The following is a 24,521-nucleotide window of genomic DNA, read 5'->3' on the forward strand; positions in this document are numbered from 1 at the left end:
CAATCAGGATGTAGAACCCACTAACCTGTGTGGATCATCAACCTCCAGACAGTCAGGATGTAGAACCCACTAACCTGTGTGGATCATCCTCCTCCAGACAGTCAGGATGTAGAACCCACTAATCTGTGTGGATCATCAACCTCCAGACAGTCAGGATGTAGAACCCACTAACCTGTGTGGATCATCCTCCTCCAGACAGTCAGGATGTAGAACCCACTAACCTGTGTGGATCATCAACCTCCAGACAGTCAGGATGTAGAACCCACTAACCTGTGTGGATCATCAACCTCCAGACAGTCAGGATGTAGAACCCACTAACCTGTGTGGATCATCAACCTCCAGACAGTCAGGATGTAGAACCCACTAACCTGTGTGGATCATCAACCTCCAGACAGTCAGGATGTAGAACCCACTAACCTGTGTGGATCATCAACCTCCAGACAGTCAGGATGTAGAACCCACTAACCTGTGTGGATCATCAACCTCCAGACAGTCAGGATGTAGAACCCACTAACCTGTGTGTCTCATCATCCTCCAGACAGTCAGGATGTAGAACCCACTAACCTGTGTGGATCATCAACCTCCAGACAGTCAGGATGTAGAACCCACTAACCTGTGTGGATCATCATCCTCCAGACAGTCAGGATGTAGAACCCACTAACCTGTGTGTCTCATCAACCTCCAGACAGTCAGGATGTAGAACCCACTAACCTGTGTGTCTCATCAACCTCCAGACAGTCAGGATGTAGAACCCACTAACCTGTGTGTCTCATCAACCTCCAGACAGTCAGGATGTAGAACCCACTAACCTGTGTGTCTCATCAACCTCCAGACAGTCAGGATGTAGAACCCACTAACCTGTGTGGATCATCCTCCTCCAGACAGTCAGGATGTAGAACCCACTAACCTGTGTGGATCATCAACCTCCAGTCAGGATGTAGAACCCACTAACCTGTGTGGATCATCCTCCTCCAGACAGTCAGGATGTAGAACCCACTAACCTGTGTGGATCATCAACCTCCAGACAGTCAGGATGTAGAACCCACTAACCTGTGTGGATCATCCTCCTCCAGACAGTCAGGACGTAGAACCCACTAACCTGTGTGGATCATCCTCCTCCAGACAGTCAGGATGTAGAACCCACTAACCTGTGTGGCTCATCCTCCTTCAGACACTCAGTCAAGACGTAGCTGGTCTTCTCCCCTTCTTTGGTCAACCCCTGGCAATCACATAACAACATCAAGGTCAAACCCTGTCAATCACATAACAACATCAAGGTCAAGCCCTGAGAATGATGTGTTTGAACATGCAGTGAGGCTTGATTAGCGTACATAACACAGTTCAATTATAACTAAAACAGATTGTTATTGTGACTTTGCCCCAAGGCAAGCTGAGAGAGCCCGGAGGATGAGACTAGCCTGTTGAGTTACTGTAGTGGTATGGTGGATGAGGTACTGTAGTGGTATGGTGGATGAGGTACTGCAGTGTTATGGTGGTTGAGGTACTGTAGTGTTATGATGGATGAGTTACTGTAGTGTTATGGTGGTTGAGGTATGGTGGATGAGGTACTGTAGTGGTATCGTGGATGAGTTACTGTAGTGTTATGGTGGTTGAGGTGTGGTGGATGAGGTACTGTAGTGTTATGATGGTTGAGGTACAGTGGATGAGGTACTGTAGTGTTATGGTGGATGAGGAATGGTGGATGAGGTACTGTAGTGTTATGGTGGATGAGGTATGGTGGATGAGGTATTGTAGTGTTATGGTGGATGAGGTATGGTGGATGAGGTACTGTAGTGTTATGGTGGATGAGGTATGGTGGATGAGGTACTGTAGTGTTATGGTGGATGAGGTATGGTGGATGAGGTACTGTAGTGTTATGGTGGTTGAGGTATGGTGGATGAGGTACTGTGGTGTTACGGTGGATGAGGTACTGTAGTGTTATGGTGGTTGAGGTATGGTGGATGAGGTACTGTAGTGTTATGGTGGATGAGGTATGGTGGTTGAGGTATGGTGGATGAGGTACTGTAGTGTTATGGTGGTTGAGGTATGGTGGTTGATGAACTGTAGTGGTATGGTGGATGAGGTACTGTAGTGTTATGGTGGATGAGGTACAGTGGATGAGGTACTGTAGTGTTATGGTGGTTGAGGTACAGTGGATGAGGTACTGTAGTGTTATGGTGGATGAGGTACGGTGGTTGAGGTACTGTAGTGGTATGGTGGATGAGGTACTGTAGTGTTATGGTGGTTGAGGTATGGTGGATGAGGTACTGTAGTGTTATGGTGGTTGAGGTATGGTGGATGAGGTACTGTAGTGTTATGGTGGATGAGGTACTGTAGTGTTATGGTGGATGAGGTACTGTAGTGTTATGGTGGTTGAGGTATGGTGGAGGAGGTACAGTGGATGAGGTACTGTAGTGTTATGGTGGATGAGGTATGGTGGTTGAGGTATGGTGGATGAGGTACTGTAGTGGTATGGTGGATGAGGTACTGTAGTGTTATGGTGGTTGAGGTATGGTGGATGAGGTACTGTAGTGTTATGGTGGATGAGGTACTGTAGTGTTATGGTGGATGAGGTACTGTAGTGTTATGGTGGATGAGGTACTGTAGTGTTATGGTGGATGAGGTACTGTAGTGTTATGGTGGATGAGGTACTGTAGTGTTATGGTGGATGAGGTACTGTAGTGTTATGGTGGATGAGGTATGGTGGATGAGGTACTGTGGTGTTACGGTGGATGAGGTGCTGTAGTGTTATGGTGGTTGAGGTATGGTGGATGAGGTACTGTAGTGGTATGGTGGATGAGGTATGGTGGATGAGGTACTGTAGTGTTATGGTGGATGAGGTATGGTGGATGAGGTACTGTAGTGTTATGGTGGTTGAGGTATGGTGGATGAGGTACTGTAGTGTTATGGTGGTTGAGGTATGGTGGATGAGGTACTGTAGTGGTATGGTGGTTGAGGTACTGTAGTGTTATGGTGGATGAGGTACTGTAGTGTTATGGTGGATGAGGTACTGTAGTGTTATGGTGGATGAGGTACTGTAGTATTATGGTGGATGAGGTACTGTAGTATTATGGTGGATGAGGTATGGTGGATGAGGTAATGTAGTGTTATAGTGGATGAGGTGTGGTGGTTGAGGTACTGTAGTGTTATGGTGGATGAGGTACTGTAGTGTTATGGTGGTTGAGGTACAGTGGATGAGGTACTGTAGTGTTATGGTGGATGAGGTATGGTGGTTGAGGTACTGTAGTGTTATGGTGGTTGAGGTATGGTGGATGAGGTATTGTAGTGGTATGGTGGATGAGGTATGGTGGTTGAGGTACTGTAGTGTTATGGTGGTTGAGGTATGGTGGATGAGGTACTGTAGTGTTATGGTGGTTGAGGTATGGTGGATGAGGTACTGTAGTGTTATGGTGGTTGAGGTGTGGTGGATGAGGTTCTGTAGTGTTATGGTGGTTGAGTTGTGGTGGATGAGGTTCTGTCGTGTTGTGGTGGTTGAGGTGTGGTGGATGAGGTACTGTAGTGTTGTGGTGGTTGAGGTATGGTGGATGAGGTACTGTAGTGGTATGGTGGTTGAGGTACTGTAGTGGTATTGTGGATGAGGTACTGTAGTGGTATTGTGGATGAGGTACTGTATTGTTATGGTGGATGAGGTACTGTAGTGTTATGGTGGATGAGGTACTGTAGTGGTATGGTGGATGAGGTACTGTAGTGTTATGGTGGTTGAGGTATGGTGGATGAGGTACTGTAGTGTTATGGTGGTTGAGGTATGGTGGATGAGGTACTGTAGTGTTATGGTGGTTGAGGTGTGGTGGATGAGGTTCTGTAGTGTTATGGTGGATGAGGTACTGTAGTGGTATGGTGGATGAGGTATGGTGGATGAGGTACTGTAGTGTTATGGTGGATAAGGTACTGTAGTGGTATGGTGGATGAGGTACTGTAGTGTTATGGTGGATGAGGTACTGTAGTGTTATGGTGGATGAGGTACTGTAGTGTTATGGTGGATGAGGTACTGCAGTGTTATGGTGGATGAGGTACTGTAGTGTTATGGTGCATGAGGTACTGTAGTGTTATGATGGTTGCGGTATGGTGGATGAGGTACTGTAGTGTTATGGTGGTTGAGGTATGGTGGATGAGGTACTGTAGTGTTATGGTGGATGAGGTACTGTAGTGTTATGGTGGTTGAGGTATGGTGGATGAGGTTCTGTAGTGTTATGGTGGATGAGGTACTGTAGTGTTATGGTGGATGAGGTACTGTAGTGTTATGGTGGTTGAGGAATGGTGGATGAGGTACTGTAGTGTTATGGTGGATGAGGTACTGTAGTGTTATGGTGCATGAGGTACTGTAGTGTTATGGTGGTTGAGGTACTGTAGTGTTATGGTGGTTGAGGTATGGTGGATGAGGTACTGTCGTGTTATGGTGGTTGAGGTATGTTGGATGAGGTACTGTAGTGTTATGGTGGATGAGGTACTGTAGTGTTATGGTGGTTGAGGTATGGTGGATGAGGTACTGTAGTGGTATGGTGGATGAGGTTCTGTAGTGTTATGGTGGATGAGGTACTGTAGTGGTATTGGTGGATGAGGTACTGTAGTGTTATGGTGGTTGAGGTACTGTAGTGGTATTGTGGATGAGGTACTGTAGTGTTATGGTGGATGAGGTATGGTGGATGAGGTACTGTAGTGTTATGGTGGATGAGGTACTGTAGTGTTATGGTGGATGAGGTATGGTGGTTGAGGTACTGTAGTTTTATGGTGGTTGAGGTATGGTGGATGAGGTACTGTAGTGTTATGGTGGATGAGGTATGGTGGATGAGGTACTGTAGTGGTATGGTGGATGAGGTACTGTAGTGTTATGGTGGATGAGGTATGGTGGATGAGGTACTGTAGTGGTATGGTGGATGAGGTACTGTAGTGTTATGGTGGATGAGGTACTGTAGTGTTATGGTGGATGAGGTATGGTGGATGAGGTACTGTAGTGTTATGGTGGATGAGGTACTGTAGTGTTATGGTGGATGAGGTACTGTAGTGTTATGGTGGATGAGGTATGGTGGATGAGGTACTGTAGTGTTATGGTGGATGAGGTACTGTAGTGTTATGGTGGATGAGGTATGGTGGATGAGGTACTGTAGTGTTATGGTGGATGAGGTACTGTAGTGGTATGGTGGTTGAGGTATGGTGGATGAGGTACTGTAGTGTTATGGTGGATGAGGTATGGTGGATGAGGTACTGTAGTGTTATGGTGGATGAGGTACAGTGGATGAGGTACTGTAGTGTTATGGTGGTTGAGGTACAGTGGATGAGGTACTGTAGTGTTATGGTGGATGAGGTATGGTGGTTGAGGTACTGTAGTGGTATGGTGGATGAGGTACTGTAGTGTTATGGTGGTTGAGGTATGGTGGATGAGGTACTGTAGTGTTATGGTGGATGAGGTACTGTAGTGTTATGGTGGATGAGGTACTGTAGTGTTATGGTGGTTGAGGTATGGTGGATGAGGTACAGTGGATGAGGTACTGTAGTGTTATGGTGGATGAGGTATGGTGGATGAGGTACTGTAGTGGTATGGTGGATGAGGTACTGTAGTGTTATGGTGGTTGAGGTATGGTGGATGAGGTACTGTAGTGTTATGGTGGATGAGGTACTGTAGTGTTATGGTGGATGAGGTACTGTAGTGTTATGGTGGATGAGGTACTGTAGTGTTATGGTGGATGAGGTACTGTAGTGTTATGGTGGATGAGGTATGGTGGATGAGGTACTGTGGTGTTACAGTGGATGAGGTGCTGTAGTGTTATGGTGGTTGAGGTATGGTGGATGAGGTACTGTAGTGGTATGGTGGATGAGGTATGGTGGATGAGGTACTGTAGTGTTATGGTGGATGAGGTATGGTGGATGAGGTACTGTAGTGTTATGGTGGTTGAGGTATGGTGGATGAGGTACTGTAGTGTTATGGTGGTTGAGGTATGGTGGATGAGGTACTGTAGTGGTATGGTGGTTGAGGTACTGTAGTGTTATGGTGGATGAGGTACTGTAGTGTTATGGTGGATGAGGTACTGTAGTGTTATGGTGGATGAGGTACTGTAGTGTTATGGTGGATGAGGTACTGTAGTGTTATGGTGGATGAGGTACTGTAGTGTTATGGTGGATGAGGTATGGTGGATGAGGTACTGTAGTGTTATGGTGGTTGAGGTATGGTGGATGAGGTACTGTAGTGGTATGGTGGTTGAGGTACTGTAGTGTTATGGTGGATGAGGTACTGTAGTGTTATGGTGGATGAGGTACTGTAGTGTTATGGTGGATGAGGTACTGTAGTGTTATGGTGGATGAGGTACTGTAGTGTTATGGTGGATGAGGTATGGTGGATGAGGTAATGTAGTGTTATAGTGGATGAGGTGTGGTGGTTGAGGTACTGTAGTGTTATGGTGGATGAGGTACTGTAGTGTTATGGTGGTTGAGGTACAGTGGATGAGGTACTGTAGTGTTATGGTGGATGAGGTATGGTGGTTGAGGTACTGTAGTGTTAAGGTGGTTGAGGTATGGTGGATGAGGTATTGTAGTGGTATGGTGGATGAGGTATGGTGGTTGAGGTACTGTAGTGTTATGGTGGTTGAGGTATGGTGGATGAGGTACTGTAGTGTTATGGTGGTTGAGGTATGGTGGATGAGGTACTGTAGTGTTATGGTGGTTGAGGTGTGGTGGATGAGGTTCTGTAGTGTTATGGTGGTTGAGTTGTGGTGGATGAGGTTCTGTAGTGTTGTGGTGGTTGAGGTGAGGTGGATGAGGTACTGTAGTGTTGTGGTGGTTGAGGTATGGTGGATGAGGTACTGTAGTGGTATGGTGGTTGAGGTACTGTAGTGGTATTGTGGATGAGGTACTGTAGTGGTATTGTGGATGAGGTACTGTATTGTTATGGTGGATGAGGTACTGTAGTGTTATGGTGGATGAGGTACTGTAGTGGTATGGTGGATGAGGTACTGTAGTGTTATGGTGGTTGAGGTATGGTGGATGAGGTACTGTAGTGTTATGGTGGTTGAGGTATGGTGGATGAGGTACTGTAGTGTTATGGTGGTTGAGGTGTGGTGGATGAGGTTCTGTAGTGTTATGGTGGATGAGGTACTGTAGTGGTATGGTGGATGAGGTATGGTGGATGAGGTACTGTAGTGTTATGGTGGATGAGGTACTGTAGTGGTATGGTGGATGAGGTACTGTAGTGTTATGGTGGATGAGGTACTGCAGTGTTATGGTGGATGAGGTACTGTAGTGTTATGGTGCATGAGGTACTGTAGTGTTATGATGGTTGCGGTATGGTGGATGAGGTACTGTAGTGTTATGGTGGTTGAGGTATGGTGGATGAGGTACTGTAGTGTTATGGTGGATGAGGTACTGTAGTGTTATGGTGGTTGAGGTATGGTGGATGAGGTTCTGTAGTGTTATGGTGGATGAGGTACTGTAGTGTTATGGTGGATGAGGTACTGTAGTGTTATGGTGGTTGAGGAATGGTGGATGAGGTACTGTAGTGTTATGGTGGATGAGGTACTGTAGTGTTATGGTGGATGAGGTACTGTAGTGTTATGGTGGTTGAGGTACTGTAGTGTTATGGTGGTTGAGGTATGGTGGATGAGGTACTGTCGTGTTATGGTGGTTGAGGTATGTTGGATGAGGTACTGTAGTGTTATGGTGGATGAGGTACTGTAGTGTTATGGTGGTTGAGGTATGGTGGATGAGGTACTGTAGTGGTATGGTGGATGAGGTTCTGTAGTGTTATGGTGGATGAGGTACTGTAGTGGTATTGGTGGATGAGGTACTGTAGTGTTATGGTGGTTGAGGTACTGTAGTGGTATTGTGGATGAGGTACTGTAGTGTTATGGTGGATGAGGTATGGTGGATGAGGTACTGTAGTGTTATGGTGGATGAGGTACTGTAGTGTTATGGTGGATGAGGTATGGTGGTTGAGGTACTGTAGTTTTATGGTGGTTGAGGTATGGTGGATGAGGTACTGTAGTGTTATGGTGGATGAGGTATGGTGGATGAGGTACTGTAGTGGTATGGTGGATGAGGTACTGTAGTGTTATGGTGGATGAGGTATGGTGGATGAGGTACTGTAGTGGTATGGTGGATGAGGTACTGTAGTGTTATGGTGGATGAGGTACTGTAGTGTTATGGTGGATGAGGTATGGTGGATGAGGTACTGTAGTGTTATGGTGGATGAGGTACTGTAGTGTTATGGTGGATGAGGTACTGCAGTGTTATGGTGGATGAGGTATGGTGGATGAGGTACTGTAGTGTTATGGTGGATGAGGTACTGTAGTGTTATGGTGGATGAGGTATGGTGGATGAGGTACTGTAGTGTTATGGTGGATGAGGTACTGTAGTGGTATGGTGGTTGAGGTATGGTGGATGAGGTACTGTAGTGTTATGGTGGATGAGGTATGGTGGATGAGGTACTGTAGTGTTATGGTGGATGAGGTACAGTGGATGAGGTACTGTAGTGTTATGGTGGTTGAGGTACAGTGGATGAGGTACTGTAGTGTTATGGTGGATGAGGTATGGTGGATGAGGTACTGTAGTGTTATGGTGGATGAGGTACTGTAGTGTTATGGTGGATGAGGTACTGTAGTGTTATGGTGGTTGAGGTATGGTGGATGAGGTACAGTGGATGAGGTACTGTAGTGTTATGGTGGATGAGGTATGGTGGTTGAGGTATGGTGGATGAGGTACTGTAGTGGTATGGTGGATGAGGTACTGTAGTGTTATGGTGGTTGAGGTATGGTGGATGAGGTACTGTAGTGTTATGGTGGATGAGGTACTGTAGTGTTATGGTGGATGAGGTACTGTAGTGTTATGGTGGATGAGGTACTGTAGTGTTATGGTGGATGAGGTACTGTAGTGTTATGGTGGATGAGGTATGGTGGATGAGGTACTGTGGTGTTACGGTGGATGAGGTGCTGTAGTGTTATGGTGGTTGAGGTATGGTGGATGAGGTACTGTAGTGGTATGGTGGATGAGGTATGGTGGATGAGGTACTGTAGTGTTATGGTGGATGAGGTATGGTGGATGAGGTACTGTAGTGTTATGGTGGTTGAGGTATGGTGGATGAGGTAATGTAGTGTTATGGTGGATGAGGTACTGTAGTGTTATGGTGGATGAGGTACTGTAGTGTTATGGTGGATGAGGTACTGTAGTATTATGGTGGATGAGGTACTGTAGTGTTATGGTGGATGAGGTAAGGTGGATGAGGTAATGTAGTGTTATAGTGGATGAGGTGTGGTGGTTGAGGTACTGTAGTGTTATGGTGGATGAGGTACTGTAGTGTTATGGTGGTTGAGGTACAGTGGATGAGGTACTGTAGTGTTATGGTGGATGAGGTATGGTGGTTGAGGTACTGTAGTGTTATGGTGGTTGAGGTATGGTGGATGAGGTATTGTAGTGGTATGGTGGATGAGGTATGGTGGTTGAGGTACTGTAGTGTTATGGTGGTTGAGGTATGGTGGATGAGGTACTGTAGTGTTATGGTGGATGAGGTACTGTAGTGTTATGGTGGATGAGGTACTGCAGTGTTATGGTGGATGAGGTACTGTAGTGTTATGGTGCATGAGGTACTGTAGTGTTATGATGGTTGCGGTATGGTGGATGAGGTACTGTAGTGTTATGGTGGTTGAGGTATGGTGGATGAGGTACTGTAGTGTTATGGTGGATGAGGTACTGTAGTGTTATGGTGGTTGAGGTATGGTGGATGAGGTTCTGTAGTGTTATGGTGGATGAGGTACTGTAGTGTTATGGTGGATGAGGTACTGTAGTGTTATGGTGGTTGAGGAATGGTGGATGAGGTACTGTAGTGTTATGGTGGATGAGGTACTGTAGTGTTATGGTGGATGAGGTACTGTAGTGTTATGGTGGTTGAGGTACTGTAGTGTTATGGTGGTTGAGGTATGGTGGATGAGGTACTGTAGTGTTATGGTGGCTGAGGTACTGTAGTGTTATGGTGGTTGAGGTATGGTGGATGAGGTACTGTAGTGGTATGGTGGATGAGGTTCTGTAGTGTTATGGTGGATGAGGTACTGTAGTGGTATTGGTGGATGAGGTACTGTAGTGTTATGGTGGTTGAGGTACTGTAGTGGTATTGTGGATGAGGTACTGTAGTGTTATGGTGGATGAGGTATGGTGGATGAGGTACTGTAGTGTTATGGTGGATGAGGTACTGTAGTGTTATGGTGGATGAGGTATGGTGGTTGAGGTACTGTAGTTTTATGGTGGTTGAGGTATGGTGGATGAGGTACTGTAGTGTTATGGTGGATGAGGTATGGTGGATGAGGTACTGTAGTGGTATGGTGGATGAGGTACTGTAGTGTTATGGTGGATGAGGTATGGTGGATGAGGTACTGTAGTGGTATGGTGGATGAGGTACTGTAGTGTTATGGTGGATGAGGTACTGTAGTGTTATGGTGGATGAGGTATGGTGGATGAGGTACTGTAGTGTTATGGTGGATGAGGTACTGTAGTGTTATGGTGGATGAGGTACTGCAGTGTTATGGTGGATGAGGTATGGTGGATGAGGTACTGTAGTGTTATGGTGGATGAGGTACTGTAGTGTTATGGTGGATGAGGTATGGTGGATGAGGTACTGTAGTGTTATGGTGGATGAGGTACTGTAGTGGTATGGTGGTTGAGGTATGGTGGATGAGGTACTGTAGTGTTATGGTGGATGAGGTATGGTGGATGAGGTACTGTAGTGTTATGGTGGATGAGGTACAGTGGATGAGGTACTGTAGTGTTATGGTGGTTGAGGTACAGTGGATGAGGTACTGTAGTGTTATGGTGGATGAGGTATGGTGGATGAGGTACTGTAGTGTTATGGTGGATGAGGTACTGTAGTGTTATGGTGGATGAGGTACTGTAGTGTTATGGTGGTTGAGGTATGGTGGATGAGGTACAGTGGATGAGGTACTGTAGTGTTATGGTGGATGAGGTATGGTGGTTGAGGTATGGTGGATGAGGTACTGTAGTGGTATGGTGGATGAGGTACTGTAGTGTTATGGTGGTTGAGGTATGGTGGATGAGGTACTGTAGTGTTATGGTGGATGAGGTACTGTAGTGTTATGGTGGATGAGGTACTGTAGTGTTATGGTGGATGAGGTACTGTAGTGTTATGGTGGATGAGGTACTGTAGTGTTATGGTGGATGAGGTACTGTAGTGTTATGGTGGATGAGGTACTGTAGTGTTATGGTGGATGAGGTATGGTGGATGAGGTACTGTGGTGTTACGGTGGATGAGGTGCTGTAGTGTTATGGTGGTTGAGGTATGGTGGATGAGGTACTGTAGTGGTATGGTGGATGAGGTATGGTGGATGAGGTACTGTAGTGTTATGGTGGATGAGGTATGGTGGATGAGGTACTGTAGTGTTATGGTGGTTGAGGTATGGTGGATGAGGTAATGTAGTGTTATGGTGGATGAGGTACTGTAGTGTTATGGTGGATGAGGTACTGTAGTGTTATGGTGGATGAGGTACTGTAGTATTATGGTGGATGAGGTACTGTAGTGTTATGGTGGATGAGGTAAGGTGGATGAGGTAATGTAGTGTTATAGTGGATGAGGTGTGGTGGTTGAGGTACTGTAGTGTTATGGTGGATGAGGTACTGTAGTGTTATGGTGGTTGAGGTACAGTGGATGAGGTACTGTAGTGTTATGGTGGATGAGGTATGGTGGTTGAGGTACTGTAGTGTTATGGTGGTTGAGGTATGGTGGATGAGGTATTGTAGTGGTATGGTGGATGAGGTATGGTGGTTGAGGTACTGTAGTGTTATGGTGGTTGAGGTATGGTGGATGAGGTACTGTAGTGTTATGGTGGTTGAGTTGTGGTGGATGAGGTTCTGTAGTGTTGTGGTGGTTGAGGTGTGGTGGATGAGGTACTGTAGTGTTGTGGTGGTTGAGGTATGGTGGATGAGGTACTGTAGTGGTATGGTGGTTGAGGTACTGTAGTGGTATTGTGGATGAGGTACTGTAGTGGTATTGTGGATGAGGTACTGTATTGTTATGGTGGATGAGGTACTGTAGTGTTATGGTGGATGAGGTACTGTAGTGGTATGGTGGATGAGGTACTGTAGTGTTATGGTGGTTGAGGTATGGTGGATGAGGTACTGTAGTGTTATGGTGGTTGAGGTGTGGTGGATGAGGTTCTGTAGTGTTATGGTGGATGAGGTACTGTAGTGGTATGGTGGATGAGGTATGGTGGATGAGGTACTGTAGTGTTATGGTGGATGAGGTACTGTAGTGGTATGGTGGATGAGGTACTGTAGTGTTATGGTGGATGAGGTACTGCAGTGTTATGGTGGATGAGGTACTGTAGTGTTATGGTGCATGAGGTACTGTAGTGTTATGATGGTTGCGGTATGGTGGATGAGGTACTGTAGTGTTATGGTGGTTGAGGTATGGTGGATGAGGTACTGTAGTGTTATGGTGGATGAGGTACTGTAGTGTTATGGTGGTTGAGGTATGGTGGATGAGGTTCTGTAGTGTTATGGTGGATGAGGTACTGTAGTGTTATGGTGGATGAGGTACTGTAGTGTTATGGTGGTTGAGGAATGGTGGATGAGGTACTGTAGTGTTATGGTGGATGAGGTACTGTAGTGTTATGGTGGATGAGGTACTGTAGTGTTATGGTGGTTGAGGTACTGTAGTGTTATGGTGGTTGAGGTATGGTGGATGAGGTACTGTCGTGTTATGGTGGTTGAGGTATGTTGGATGAGGTACTGTAGTGTTATGGTGGATGAGGTACTGTAGTGTTATGGTGGTTGAGGTATGGTGGATGAGGTACTGTAGTGGTATGGTGGATGAGGTTCTGTAGTGTTATGGTGGATGAGGTACTGTAGTGGTATTGGTGGATGAGGTACTGTAGTGTTATGGTGGTTGAGGTACTGTAGTGGTATTGTGGATGAGGTACTGTAGTGTTATGGTGGATGAGGTATGGTGGATGAGGTACTGTAGTGTTATGGTGGATGAGGTACTGTAGTGTTATGGTGGATGAGGTATGGTGGTTGAGGTACTGTAGTTTTATGGTGGTTGAGGTATGGTGGATGAGGTACTGTAGTGTTATGGTGGATGAGGTATGGTGGATGAGGTACTGTAGTGGTATGGTGGATGAGGTACTGTAGTGTTATGGTGGTTGAGGTATGGTGGATGAGGTACTGTAGTGGTATGGTGGTTGAGGTATGTGGATGAGGTACTGTAGTGTTATGGTGGATGAGGTATGGTGGATGAGGTACTGTAGTGGTATGGTGGATGAGGTACTGTAGTGTTATGGTGGATGAGGTACTGTAGTGTTATGGTGGATGAGGTATGGTGGATGAGGTACTGTAGTGTTATGGTGGATGAGGTACTGTAGTGTTATGGTGGATGAGGTACTGTAGTGTTATGGTGGATGAGGTATGGTGGATGAGGTACTGTAGTGTTATGGTGGATGAGGTACTGTAGTGTTATGGTGGATGAGGTATGGTGGATGAGGTACTGTAGTGTTATGGTGGATGAGGTACTGTAGTGGTATGGTGGTTGAGGTATGGTGGATGAGGTACTGTAGTGTTATGGTGGATGAGGTACTGTAGTGTTATGGTGGATGAGGTACTGTAGTGTTATGGTGGATGAGGTACTGTAGTATTATGGTGGATGAGGTACTGTAGTGTTATGGTGGATGAGGTATGGTGGATGAGGTAATGTAGTGTTATAGTGGATGAGGTGTGGTGGTTGAGGTACTGTAGTGTTATGGTGGATGAGGTACTGTAGTGTTATGGTGGTTGAGGTACAGTGGATGAGGTACTGTAGTGTTATGGTGGATGAGGTATGGTGGTTGAGGTACTGTAGTGTTATGGTGGTTGAGGTATGGTGGATGAGGTATTGTAGTGGTATGGTGGATGAGGTATGGTGGTTGAGGTACTGTAGTGTTATGGTGGTTGAGGTATGGTGGATGAGGTACTGTAGTGTTATGGTGGTTGAGGTATGGTGGATGAGGTACTGTAGTGTTATGGTGGTTGAGGTGTGGTGGATGAGGTTCTGTAGTGTTATGGTGGTTGAGTTGTGGTGGATGAGGTTCTGTAGTGTTGTGGTGGTTGAGGTGTGGTGGATGAGGTACTGTAGTGTTGTGGTGGTTGAGGTATGGTGGATGAGGTACTGTAGTGGTATGGTGGTTGAGGTACTGTAGTGGTATTGTGGATGAGGTACTGTAGTGGTATTGTGGATGAGGTACTGTATTGTTATGGTGGATGAGGTACTGTAGTGTTATGGTGGATGAGGTACTGTAGTGGTATGGTGGATGAGGTACTGTAGTGTTATGGTGGATGAGGTACTGCAGTGTTATGGTGGATGAGGTACTGTAGTGTTATGGTGCATGAGGTACTGTAGTGTTATGATGGTTGCGGTATGGTGGATGAGGTACTGTAGTGTTATGGTGGTTGAGGTATGGTGGATGAGGTACTGTAGTGTTATGGTGGATGAGGTACTGTAGTGTTATGGTGGTTGAGGTATGGTGGATGAGGTTCTGTAGTGTTATGGTGGATGAGGTACTGTAGTGTTATGGTGGATGAGGTACTGTAGTGTTATGGTGGTTGAGGAATGGTGGATGAGGTACTGTAGTGTTATGGTGGATGAGGTACTGTAGTGTTATGGTGGATGAGGTACTGTAGTGTTATGGTGGTTGAGGTACTGTAGTGTTATGGTGGTTGAGGTATGGTGGATGAGGTACTGTCGTGTTATGGTGGTTGAGGTATGTTGGATGAGGTACTGTAGTGTTATGGTGGATGAGGTACTGTAGTGTTATGGTGGTTGAGGTATGGTGGATGAGGTACTGTAGTGGTATGGTGGATGAGGTTCTGTAGTGTTATGGTGGATGAGGTACTGTAGTGGTATTGGTGGATGAGGTACTGTAGTGTTATGGTGGTTGAGGTACTGTAGTGGTATTGTGGATGAGGTACTGTAGTGTTATGGTGGATGAGGTATGGTGGTTGAGGTACTGTAGTTTTATGGTGGTTGAGGTATGGTGGATGAGGTACTGTAGTGTTATGGTGGATGAGGTATGGTGGATGAGGTACTGTAGTGGTATGGTGGATGAGGTACTGTAGTGTTATGGTGGATGAGGTACTGTAGTGGTATGGTGGATGAGGTACTGTAGTGTTATGGTGGATGAGGTACTGTAGTGTTATGGTGGATGAGGTATGGTGGATGAGGTACTGTAGTGTTATGGTGGATGAGGTACTGTAGTGTTATGGTGGATGAGGTACTGTAGTGTTATGGTGGATGAGGTATGGTGGATGAGGTACTGTAGTGTTATGGTGGATGAGGTACTGTAGTGTTATGGTGGATGAGGTATGGTGGATGAGGTACTGTAGTGTTATGGTGGATGAGGTACTGTAGTGGTATGGTGGTTGAGGTATGGTGGATGAGGTACTGTAGTGTTATGGTGGATGAGGTATGGTGGATGAGGTACTGTAGTGTTATGGTGGATGAGGTACAGTGGATGAGGTACTGTAGTGTTATGGTGGTTGAGGTACAGTGGATGAGGTACTGTAGTGGTATGGTGGATGAGGTACTGTAGTGTTATGGTGGTTGAGGTATGGTGGATGAGGTACTGTAGTGTTATGGTGGATGAGGTACTGTAGTGTTATGGTGGATGAGGTACTGTAGTGTTATGGTGGATGAGGTATGGTGGATGAGGTACAGTGGATGAGGTACTGTAGTGTTATGGTGGATGAGGTATGGTGGTTGAGGTATGGTGGATGAGGTACTGTAGTGGTATGGTGGATGAGGTACTGTAGTGTTATGGTGGTTGAGGTATGGTGGATGAGGTACTGTAGTGTTATGGTGGATGAGGTACTGTAGTGTTATGGTGGATGAGGTACTGTAGTGTTATGGTGGATGAGGTACTGTAGTGTTATGGTGGATGAGGTACTGTAGTGTTATGGTGGATGAGGTACTGTAGTGTTATGGTGGATGAGGTATGGTGGATGAGGTACTGTGGTGTTACGGTGGATGAGGTGCTGTAGTGTTATGGTGGTTGAGGTATGGTGGATGAGGTACTGTAGTGGTATGGTGGATGAGGTATGGTGGATGAGGTACTGTAGTGTTATGGTGGATGAGGTATGGTGGATGAGGTACTGTAGTGTTATGGTGGTTGAGGTATGGTGGATGAGGTACTGTAGTGTTATGGTGGTTGAGGTATGGTGGATGAGGTACTGTAGTGGTATGGTGGTTGAGGTACTGTAGTGTTATGGTGGATGAGGTACTGTAGTGTTATGGTGGATGAGGTACTGTAGTGTTATGGTGGATGAGGTACTGTAGTGTTATGGTGGATGAGGTACTGTAGTGTTATGGTGGATGAGGTATGGTGGATGAGGTAATGTAGTGTTAAAGTGGATGAGGTGTGGTGGTTGAGGTACTGTAGTGTTATGGTGGATGAGGTACTGTAGTGTTATGGTGGTTGAGGTACAGTGGATGAGGTACTGTAGTGTTATGGTGGATGAGGTATGGTGGTTGAGGTACTGTAGTGTTATGGTGGTTGAGGTATGGTGGATGAGGTATTGTAGTGGTATGGTGGATGAGGTATGGTGGTTGAGGTACTGTAGTGTTATGGTGGTTGAGGTATGGTGGATGAGGTACTGTAGTGTTATGGTGGTTGAGGTATGGTGGATGAGGTACTGTAGTGTTATGGTGGTTGAGGTGTGGTGGATGAGGTTCTGTAGTGTTATGGTGGTTGAGTTGTGGTGGATGAGGTTCTGTAGTGTTGTGGTGGTTGAGGTGTGGTGGATGAGGTACTGTAGTGTTGTGGTGGTTGAGGTATGGTGGATGAGGTACTGTAGTGGTATGGTGGTTGAGGTACTGTAGTGGTATTGTGGAAGAGGTACTGTAGTGGTATTGTGGATGAGGTACTGTATTGTTATGGTGGATGAGGTACTGTAGTGTTATGGTGGATGAGGTACTGTAGTGGTATGGTGGATGAGGTACTGTAGTGTTATGGTGGTTGAGGTATGGTGGATGAGGTACTGTAGTGTTATGGTGGTTGAGGTATGGTGGATGAGGTACTGTAGTGTTATGGTGGTTGAGGTGTGGTGGATGAGGTTCTGTAGTGTTATGGTGGATGAGGTACTGTAGTGGTATGGTGGATGAGGTATGGTGGATGAGGTACTGTAGTGTTATGGTGGATGAGGTACTGTAGTGGTATGGTGGATGAGGTACTGTAGTGTTATGGTGGATGAGGTACTGCAGTGTTATGGTGGATGAGGTACTGTAGTGTTATGGTGCATGAGGTACTGTAGTGTTATGATGGTTGCGGTATGGTGGATGAGGTACTGTAGTGTTATGGTGGTTGAGGTATGGTGGATGAGGTACTGTAGTGTTATGGTGGATGAGGTACTGTAGTGTTATGGTGGTTGAGGTATGGTGGATGAGGTTCTGTAGTGTTATGGTGGATGAGGTACTGTAGTGTTATGGTGGATGAGGTACTGTAGTGTTATGGTGGTTGAGGAATGGTGGATGAGGTACTGTAGTGTTATGGTGGATGAGGTACTGTAGTGTTATGGTGGATGAGGTACTGTAGTGTTATGGTGGTTGAGGTACTGTAGTGTTATGGTGGTTGAGGTATGGTGGATGAGGTACTGTCGTGTTATGGTGGTTGAGGTATGTTGGATGAGGTACTGTAGTGTTATGGTGGATGAGGTACTGTAGTGTTATGGTGGTTGAGGTATGGTGGATGAGGTACTGTAGTGGTATGGTGGATGAGGTTCTGTAGTGTTATGGTGGATGAGGTACTGTAGTGGTATTGGTGGATGAGGTACTGTAGTGTTATGGTGGTTGAGGTACTGTAGTGGTATTGTGGATGAGGTACTGTAGTGTTATGGTGGATGAGGTATGGTGGATGAGGTACTGTAGTGTTATGGTGGATGAGGTACTGTAGTGTTATGGTGGATGAGGTATGGTGGTTGAGGTACTGTAGTTTTATGGTGGTTGAGGTATGGTGGATGAGGTACTGTAGTGTTATGGTGGATGAGGTACTGTAGTGGTATGGTGGATGAGGTACTGTAGTGTTATGGTGGATGAGGTATGGTGGATGAGGTACTGTAGTGGTATGGTGGATGAGGTACTGTAGTGTTATGGTGGATGAGGTACTGCAGTGTTATGGTGGATGAGGTATGGTGGATGAGGTACTGTAGTGTTATGGTGGATGAGGTACTGTAGTGTTATGGTGGATGAGGTATGGTGGATGAGGTACTGTAGTGTTATGGTGGATGAGGTACTGTAGTGGTATGGTGGTTGAGGTATGGTGGATGAGGTACTGTAGTGTTATGGTGGATGAGGTATGGTGGATGAGGTACTGTAGTGTTATGGTGGATGAGGTACAGTGGATGAGGTACTGTAGTGTTATGGTGGTTGAGGTACAGTGGATGAGGTACTGTAGTGTTATGGTGGTTGAGGTATGGTGGATGAGGTACTGTAGTGTTATGGTGGATGAGGTACTGTAGTGTTATGGTGGATGAGGTACTGTAGTGTTATGGTGGATGAGGTACTGTAGTGTTATGGTGGATGAGGTACTGAGGTGTTATGGTGGATGAGGTACTGTAGTGTTATGGTGGATGAGGTATGGTGGATGAGGTACTGTGGTGTTACGGTGGATGAGGTGCTGTAGTGTTATGGTGGTTGAGGTATGGTGGATGAGGTACTGTAGTGGTATGGTGGATGAGGTATGGTGGATGAGGTACTGTAGTGTTATGGTGGATGAGGTATGGTGGATGAGGTACTGTAGTGTTATGGTGGTTGAGGTATGGTGGATGAGGTAATGTAGTGTTATGGTGGATGAGGTACTGTAGTGTTATGGTGGATGAGGTATGGTGGATGAGGTACTGTAGTGTTATGGTGGTTGAGGTGTGGTGGATGAGGTTCTGTAGTGTTATGGTGGATGAGGTATGGTGGATGAGGTACTGTAGTGGTATGGTGGATGAGGTACTGTAGTGTTATGGTGGATGAGGTACGGTAGTGTTATGGTGGATGAGGTATGGTGGATGAGGTACTGTAGTGTTATGGTGGATGAGGTACTGTAGTGGTATGGTGGTTGAGGTATGGTGGATGAGGTACTGTAGTGTTATGGTGGATGAGGTACTGTAGTGTTATGGTGGTTGAGGTATGGTGGATGAGGTACTGTAGTGGTATGGTGGTTGAGGTATGTGGATGAGGTACTGTAGTGTTATGGTGGATGAGGTATGGTGGATGAGGTACTGTAGTGGTATGGTGGATGAGGTACTGTAGTGTTATGGTGGATGAGGTACTGTAGTGTTATGGTGGATGAGGTATGGTGGATGAGGTACTGTAGTGTTATGGTGGATGAGGTACTGTAGTGTTATGGTGGATGAGGTACTGTAGTGTTATGGTGGATGAGGTATGGTGGATGAGGTACTGTAGTGTTATGGTGGATGAGGTACTGTAGTGTTATGTTGGATGAGGTATGGTGGATGAGGTACTGTAGTGTTATGGTGGATGAGGTACTGTAGTGGTATGGTGGTTGAGGTATGGTGGATGAGGTACTGTAGTGTTATGGTGGATGAGGTACTGTAGTGTTATGGTGGATGAGGTACTGTAGTGTTATGGTGGATGAGGTACTGTAGTATTATGGTGGATGAGGTACTGTAGTGTTATGGTGGATGAGGTATGGTGGATGAGGTAATGTAGTGTTATAGTGGATGAGGTGTGGTGGTTGAGGTACTGTAGTGTTATGGTGGATGAGGTACTGTAGTGTTATGGTGGTTGAGGTACAGTGGATGAGGTACTGTAGTGTTATGGTGGATGAGGTATGGTGGTTGAGGTACTGTAGTGTTATGGTGGTTGAGGTATGGTGGATGGGGTATTGTAGTGGTATGGTGGATGAGGTATGGTGGTTGAGGTACTGTAGTGTTATGGTGGTTGAGGTATGGTGGATGAGGTACTGTAGTGTTATGGTGGTTGAGGTATGGTGGATGAGGTACTGTAGTGTTATGGTGGTTGAGGTGTGGTGGATGAGGTTCTGTAGTGTTATGGTGGTTGAGTTGTGGTGGATGAGGTTCTGTAGTGTTGTGGTGGTTGAGGTGTGGTGGATGAGGTACTGTAGTGTTGTGGTGGTTGAGGTATGGTGGATGAGGTACTGTAGTGGTATGGTGGTTGAGGTACTGTAGTGGTATTGTGGATGAGGTACTGTAGTGGTATTGTGGATGAGGTACTGTATTGTTATGGTGGATGAGGTACTGTAGTGTTATGGTGGATGAGGTACTGTAGTGGTATGGTGGATGAGGTACTGTAGTGGTATGGTGGATGAGGTACTGTAGTGTTATGGTGGATGAGGTACTGCAGTGTTATGGTGGATGAGGTACTGTAGTGTTATGGTGCATGAGGTACTGTAGTGTTATGATGGTTGCGGTATGGTGGATGAGGTACTGTAGTGTTATGGTGGTTGAGGTATGGTGGATGAGGTACTGTAGTGTTATGGTGGATGAGGTACTGTAGTGTTATGGTGGTTGAGGTATGGTGGATGAGGTTCTGTAGTGTTATGGTGGATGAGGTACTGTAGTGTTATGGTGGATGAGGTACTGTAGTGTTATGGTGGTTGAGGAATGGTGGATGAGGTACTGTAGTGTTATGGTGGATGAGGTACTGTAGTGTTATGGTGGATGAGGTACTGTAGTGTTATGGTGGTTGAGGTACTGTAGTGTTATGGTGGTTGAGGTATGGTGGATGAGGTACTGTCGTGTTATGGTGGTTGAGGTATGTTGGATGAGGTACTGTAGTGTTATGGTGGATGAGGTACTGTAGTGTTATGGTGGTTGAGGTATGGTGGATGAGGTACTGTAGTGGTATGGTGGATGAGGTTCTGTAGTGTTATGGTGGATGAGGTACTGTAGTGGTATTGGTGGATGAGGTACTGTAGTGTTATGGTGGTTGAGGTACTGTAGTGGTATTGTGGATGAGGTACTGTAGTGTTATGGTGGATGAGGTATGGTGGATGAGGTACTGTAGTGTTATGGTGGATGAGGTACTGTAGTGTTATGGTGGATGAGGTATGGTGGTTGAGGTACTGTAGTTTTATGGTGGTTGAGGTATGGTGGATGAGGTACTGTAGTGTTATGGTGGATGAGGTATGGTGGATGAGGTACTGTAGTGGTATGGTGGATGAGGTACTGTAGTGTTATGGTGGTTGAGGTATGGTGGATGAGGTACTGTAGTGGTATGGTGGTTGAGGTATGTGGATGAGGTACTGTAGTGTTATGGTGGATGAGGTATGGTGGATGAGGTACTGTAGTGGTATGGTGGATGAGGTACTGTAGTGTTATGGTGGATGAGGTACTGTAGTGTTATGGTGGATGAGGTATGGTGGATGAGGTACTGTAGTGTTATGGTGGATGAGGTACTGTAGTGTTATGGTGGATGAGGTACTGTAGTGTTATGGTGGATGAGGTATGGTGGATGAGGTACTGTAGTGTTATGGTGGATGAGGTACTGTAGTGTTATGGTGGATGAGGTATGGTGGATGAGGTACTGTAGTGTTATGGTGGATGAGGTACTGTAGTGGTATGGTGGTTGAGGTATGGTGGATGAGGTACTGTAGTGTTATGGTGGATGAGGTATGGTGGATGAGGTACTGTAGTGTTATGGTGGATGAGGTACTGTAGTGGTATGGTGGATGAGGTATGGTGGATGAGGTACTGTAGTGTTACGGTGGGTGAGGTACTGTAGTGTTATGGTGGTTGAGGTACTGTAGTGTTACGGTGGATGAGGTACTGTAGTGGTATGGTGGATGAGGTACTGTAGTGTTATGGTGGTTGAGGTACTGTAGTGTTACGGTGGATGAGGTACTGTAGTGGTATGGTGGATGAGGTACTGTAGTGGTATGGTGGATGAGGTACTGTAGTGTTATGGCAGTTGAGGTACTGTAGTGTTACGGTGGGTGAGGTACTGTAGTGTTATGGCAGTTGAGGTACTGTAGTGTTACGGTGGATGAGGTACTGTAGTGGTATGGTGGTTGAGGTATGGTGGATGAGGTACTGTAGTGTTATGGTGGATGAGGTATGGTGGATGAGGTACTGTAGTGTTATGGTGGATGAGGTACTGTAGTGGTATGGTGGATGAGGTATGGTGGATGAGGTACTGTAGTGTTACGGTGGATGAGGTACTGTAGTGTTATGGTGGATGAGGTACTGTAGTGTTATGGTGGATGAGGTATGGTGGATGAGGTACTGTAGTGTTATGGTGGATGAGGTACTGTAGTGGTATGGTGGTTGAGGTATGGTGGATGAGGTACTGTAGTGTTATGGTGGATGAGGTATGGTGGATGAGGTACTGTAGTGTTATGGTGGATGAGGTACTGTAGTGGTATGGTGGATGAGGTATGGTGGATGAGGTACTGTAGTGTTACGGTGGGTGAGGTACTGTAGTGTTATGGTGGTTGAGGTACTGTAGTGTTACGGTGGATGAGGTACTGTAGTGGTATGGTGGATGAGGTACTGTAGTGTTATGGTGGTTGAGGTACTGTAGTGTTACGGTGGATGAGGTACTGTAGTGGTATGGTGGATGAGGTACTGTAGTGTTATGGCAGTTGAGGTACTGTAGTGTTACGGTGGGTGAGGTACTGTAGTGTTATGGCAGTTGAGGTACTGTAGTGTTACGGTGGATGAGGTACTGTAGTGGTATGGTGGTTGAGGTACTGTAGTGTTATGGTGGTTGAGGTACTGTAGTGTTATGGTGGATGAGGTACTGTAGTGTTATGGTGGATGAGGTACTGTAGTGTTATGGTGGATGAGGTACTGTAGTGTTATGGTGGATGAGGTATGGTGGATGAGGTACTGTAGTGTTATGGTGGATGAGGTACTGTAGTGTTATGGTGGTTGAGGTACTGTAGTGTTACGGTGGATGAGGTAAGGCTCATGTGGCTGTATATCATGTTGAACCTGTACAGGTTGCTCATCCCTCCAGACCATGGCCTCTCCATCACTCTCCCAGCTCAGATGGACCTGCTTCCCTCTCCAGGAGTCTGGTATCCTCAGAGATACTTTAAACCAGCATGTCCACCATCTGCAATAAAACATTACTCATACTAGTTTGTTGGTTCACTGGTTTGTTCGTTCTTTTGCACGCTCATTCACCAACTCACTCCACTAATTCACTCACTCAGTTACTCACTCAGTTACTCACTCATTCATTCGTTCGTTCGTTCGTTCATTCATTCAATCGTTCATTCGTTCATGGTATTTAACCAAACATGATGTTCGAAGAGAGCTCCAAAATATTCCAGTCCTTACGTGGGTCCAAAGGTATCACCAACTTGATACGGCTCAAAGTTCTGTTTAACAGCCTCTCCGAATGGGATCCGTTGTTGTGACATAGACGAGGAGATGGACTCCAGGGGACAGGCGTCTCCATATAGTCTGGAAACGAGTCATGTTGTAAGAAACGTGTTTTTATAGGACTCAGATCGCCACATAAAGTGCCGTCAGTGTCTCATAACCAGATCCAGAAGGGGGATTCATTACCCACAAAACAATAGCTATTACAAGGAGCAGAGCAGTTTCTCTCTTCACCCGCGGAGAATTGAAACATTTTGCACAATAAATAGAACTTCCATCTGCACAACAAAACATTGCTACTTAGCTGGGCATATTGAGTGGGTAATGGGCATGCATTTTATTGCACTTGACCGCTAGCTAAGAAATTTTGCTCAGGGTTGCAGAATGATATAGCTCAGGGCTGCAGAATGATATAGCTCAGGGCTACAGAATGATTTAGCTCGGGGCTACAACCATTTACCTTCCCCTAAGGTTGCAGTCGGTGAAATAAATCTCAGATATGAATTTCTCAGCTCGTTCCAGAAGAGTCCGTCGGTTCTTCAGTACCGGTTGATGATACATCGCTAATAATATCTCTGATCAATGTTCGGAGAATCAAAGAATTATCCACAGTTTCGTGAAGTTTAGCGAAACAACAAGGAAGGGACCATGCGGACCCGGAAGTACAATAGAAATACTATGGTCTTTTCGTTGATCAGCCGCTAGATGTCGCTGTTGTTAACATGTCACTAACGTTCCAGGCGGTATGATTAGCCCTCCACTACCATACTATTTAGGGGGTAAGTAATCTTACTGCATAGTGCACTAATAATTGTATGATATGAGTATGATATGAGAAAGAATATCAAATGTCAACATTTATTTAAACCAAAGGGTTTGAAAAACCATACATATAGTTATGTTATTCATGTAAAATGAGACAACGAGCACAGAGAGACTGAGTACACAATATCCCATTACCTTTATGGTCCTTCCAAAACCAGAAGTGCCTATGTAGATGGTACATGTTATAATCTGTAGATGGTACATGTTATAATCTGTAGTTGGTACATGTTAGAATCTGTAGATAGTACATGTTATAATCTGTAGTTGGTACATGTTATAATCTGTAGTTGGTACATGTTATAATCTGTAGCTGGTACATGTTATCTGTAGTTGGTACATGTTATCTGTAGCTGGTACATGTTATA

The 24,521-nt window shown here is 45.7% G+C and overlaps 1 protein-coding gene across 1 annotated transcript in view; it reads right to left on the reverse strand.

Moving 5' to 3' along the window:
- man2c1 (mannosidase, alpha, class 2C, member 1) overlaps window positions 1–24,010 on the reverse strand; it is an 89,321-nt gene extending 65,311 nt beyond the window's left edge. The window contains exons 1-4 of the mRNA XM_064990234.1: window positions 23,792–24,010; window positions 23,287–23,412; window positions 22,936–23,059; window positions 1,149–1,219 (exon numbers count right to left, since the gene is read on the reverse strand). Coding sequence (XP_064846306.1) covers window positions 1,149–1,219; window positions 22,936–23,059; window positions 23,287–23,412; window positions 23,792–23,892 — 422 coding nt within the window. The 5' untranslated portion in view covers window positions 23,893–24,010. The remainder of the gene's footprint in view (window positions 1–1,148; window positions 1,220–22,935; window positions 23,060–23,286; window positions 23,413–23,791) is intronic.
- Window positions 24,011–24,521: the final 511 nt, after the last annotated feature.

The sequence above is a fragment of the Oncorhynchus masou genome, chromosome 15 (genome assembly GCF_036934945.1).
Source record: "Oncorhynchus masou masou isolate Uvic2021 chromosome 15, UVic_Omas_1.1, whole genome shotgun sequence".
Classification (NCBI taxonomy): Eukaryota; Metazoa; Chordata; class Actinopteri; order Salmoniformes; family Salmonidae; genus Oncorhynchus; species Oncorhynchus masou.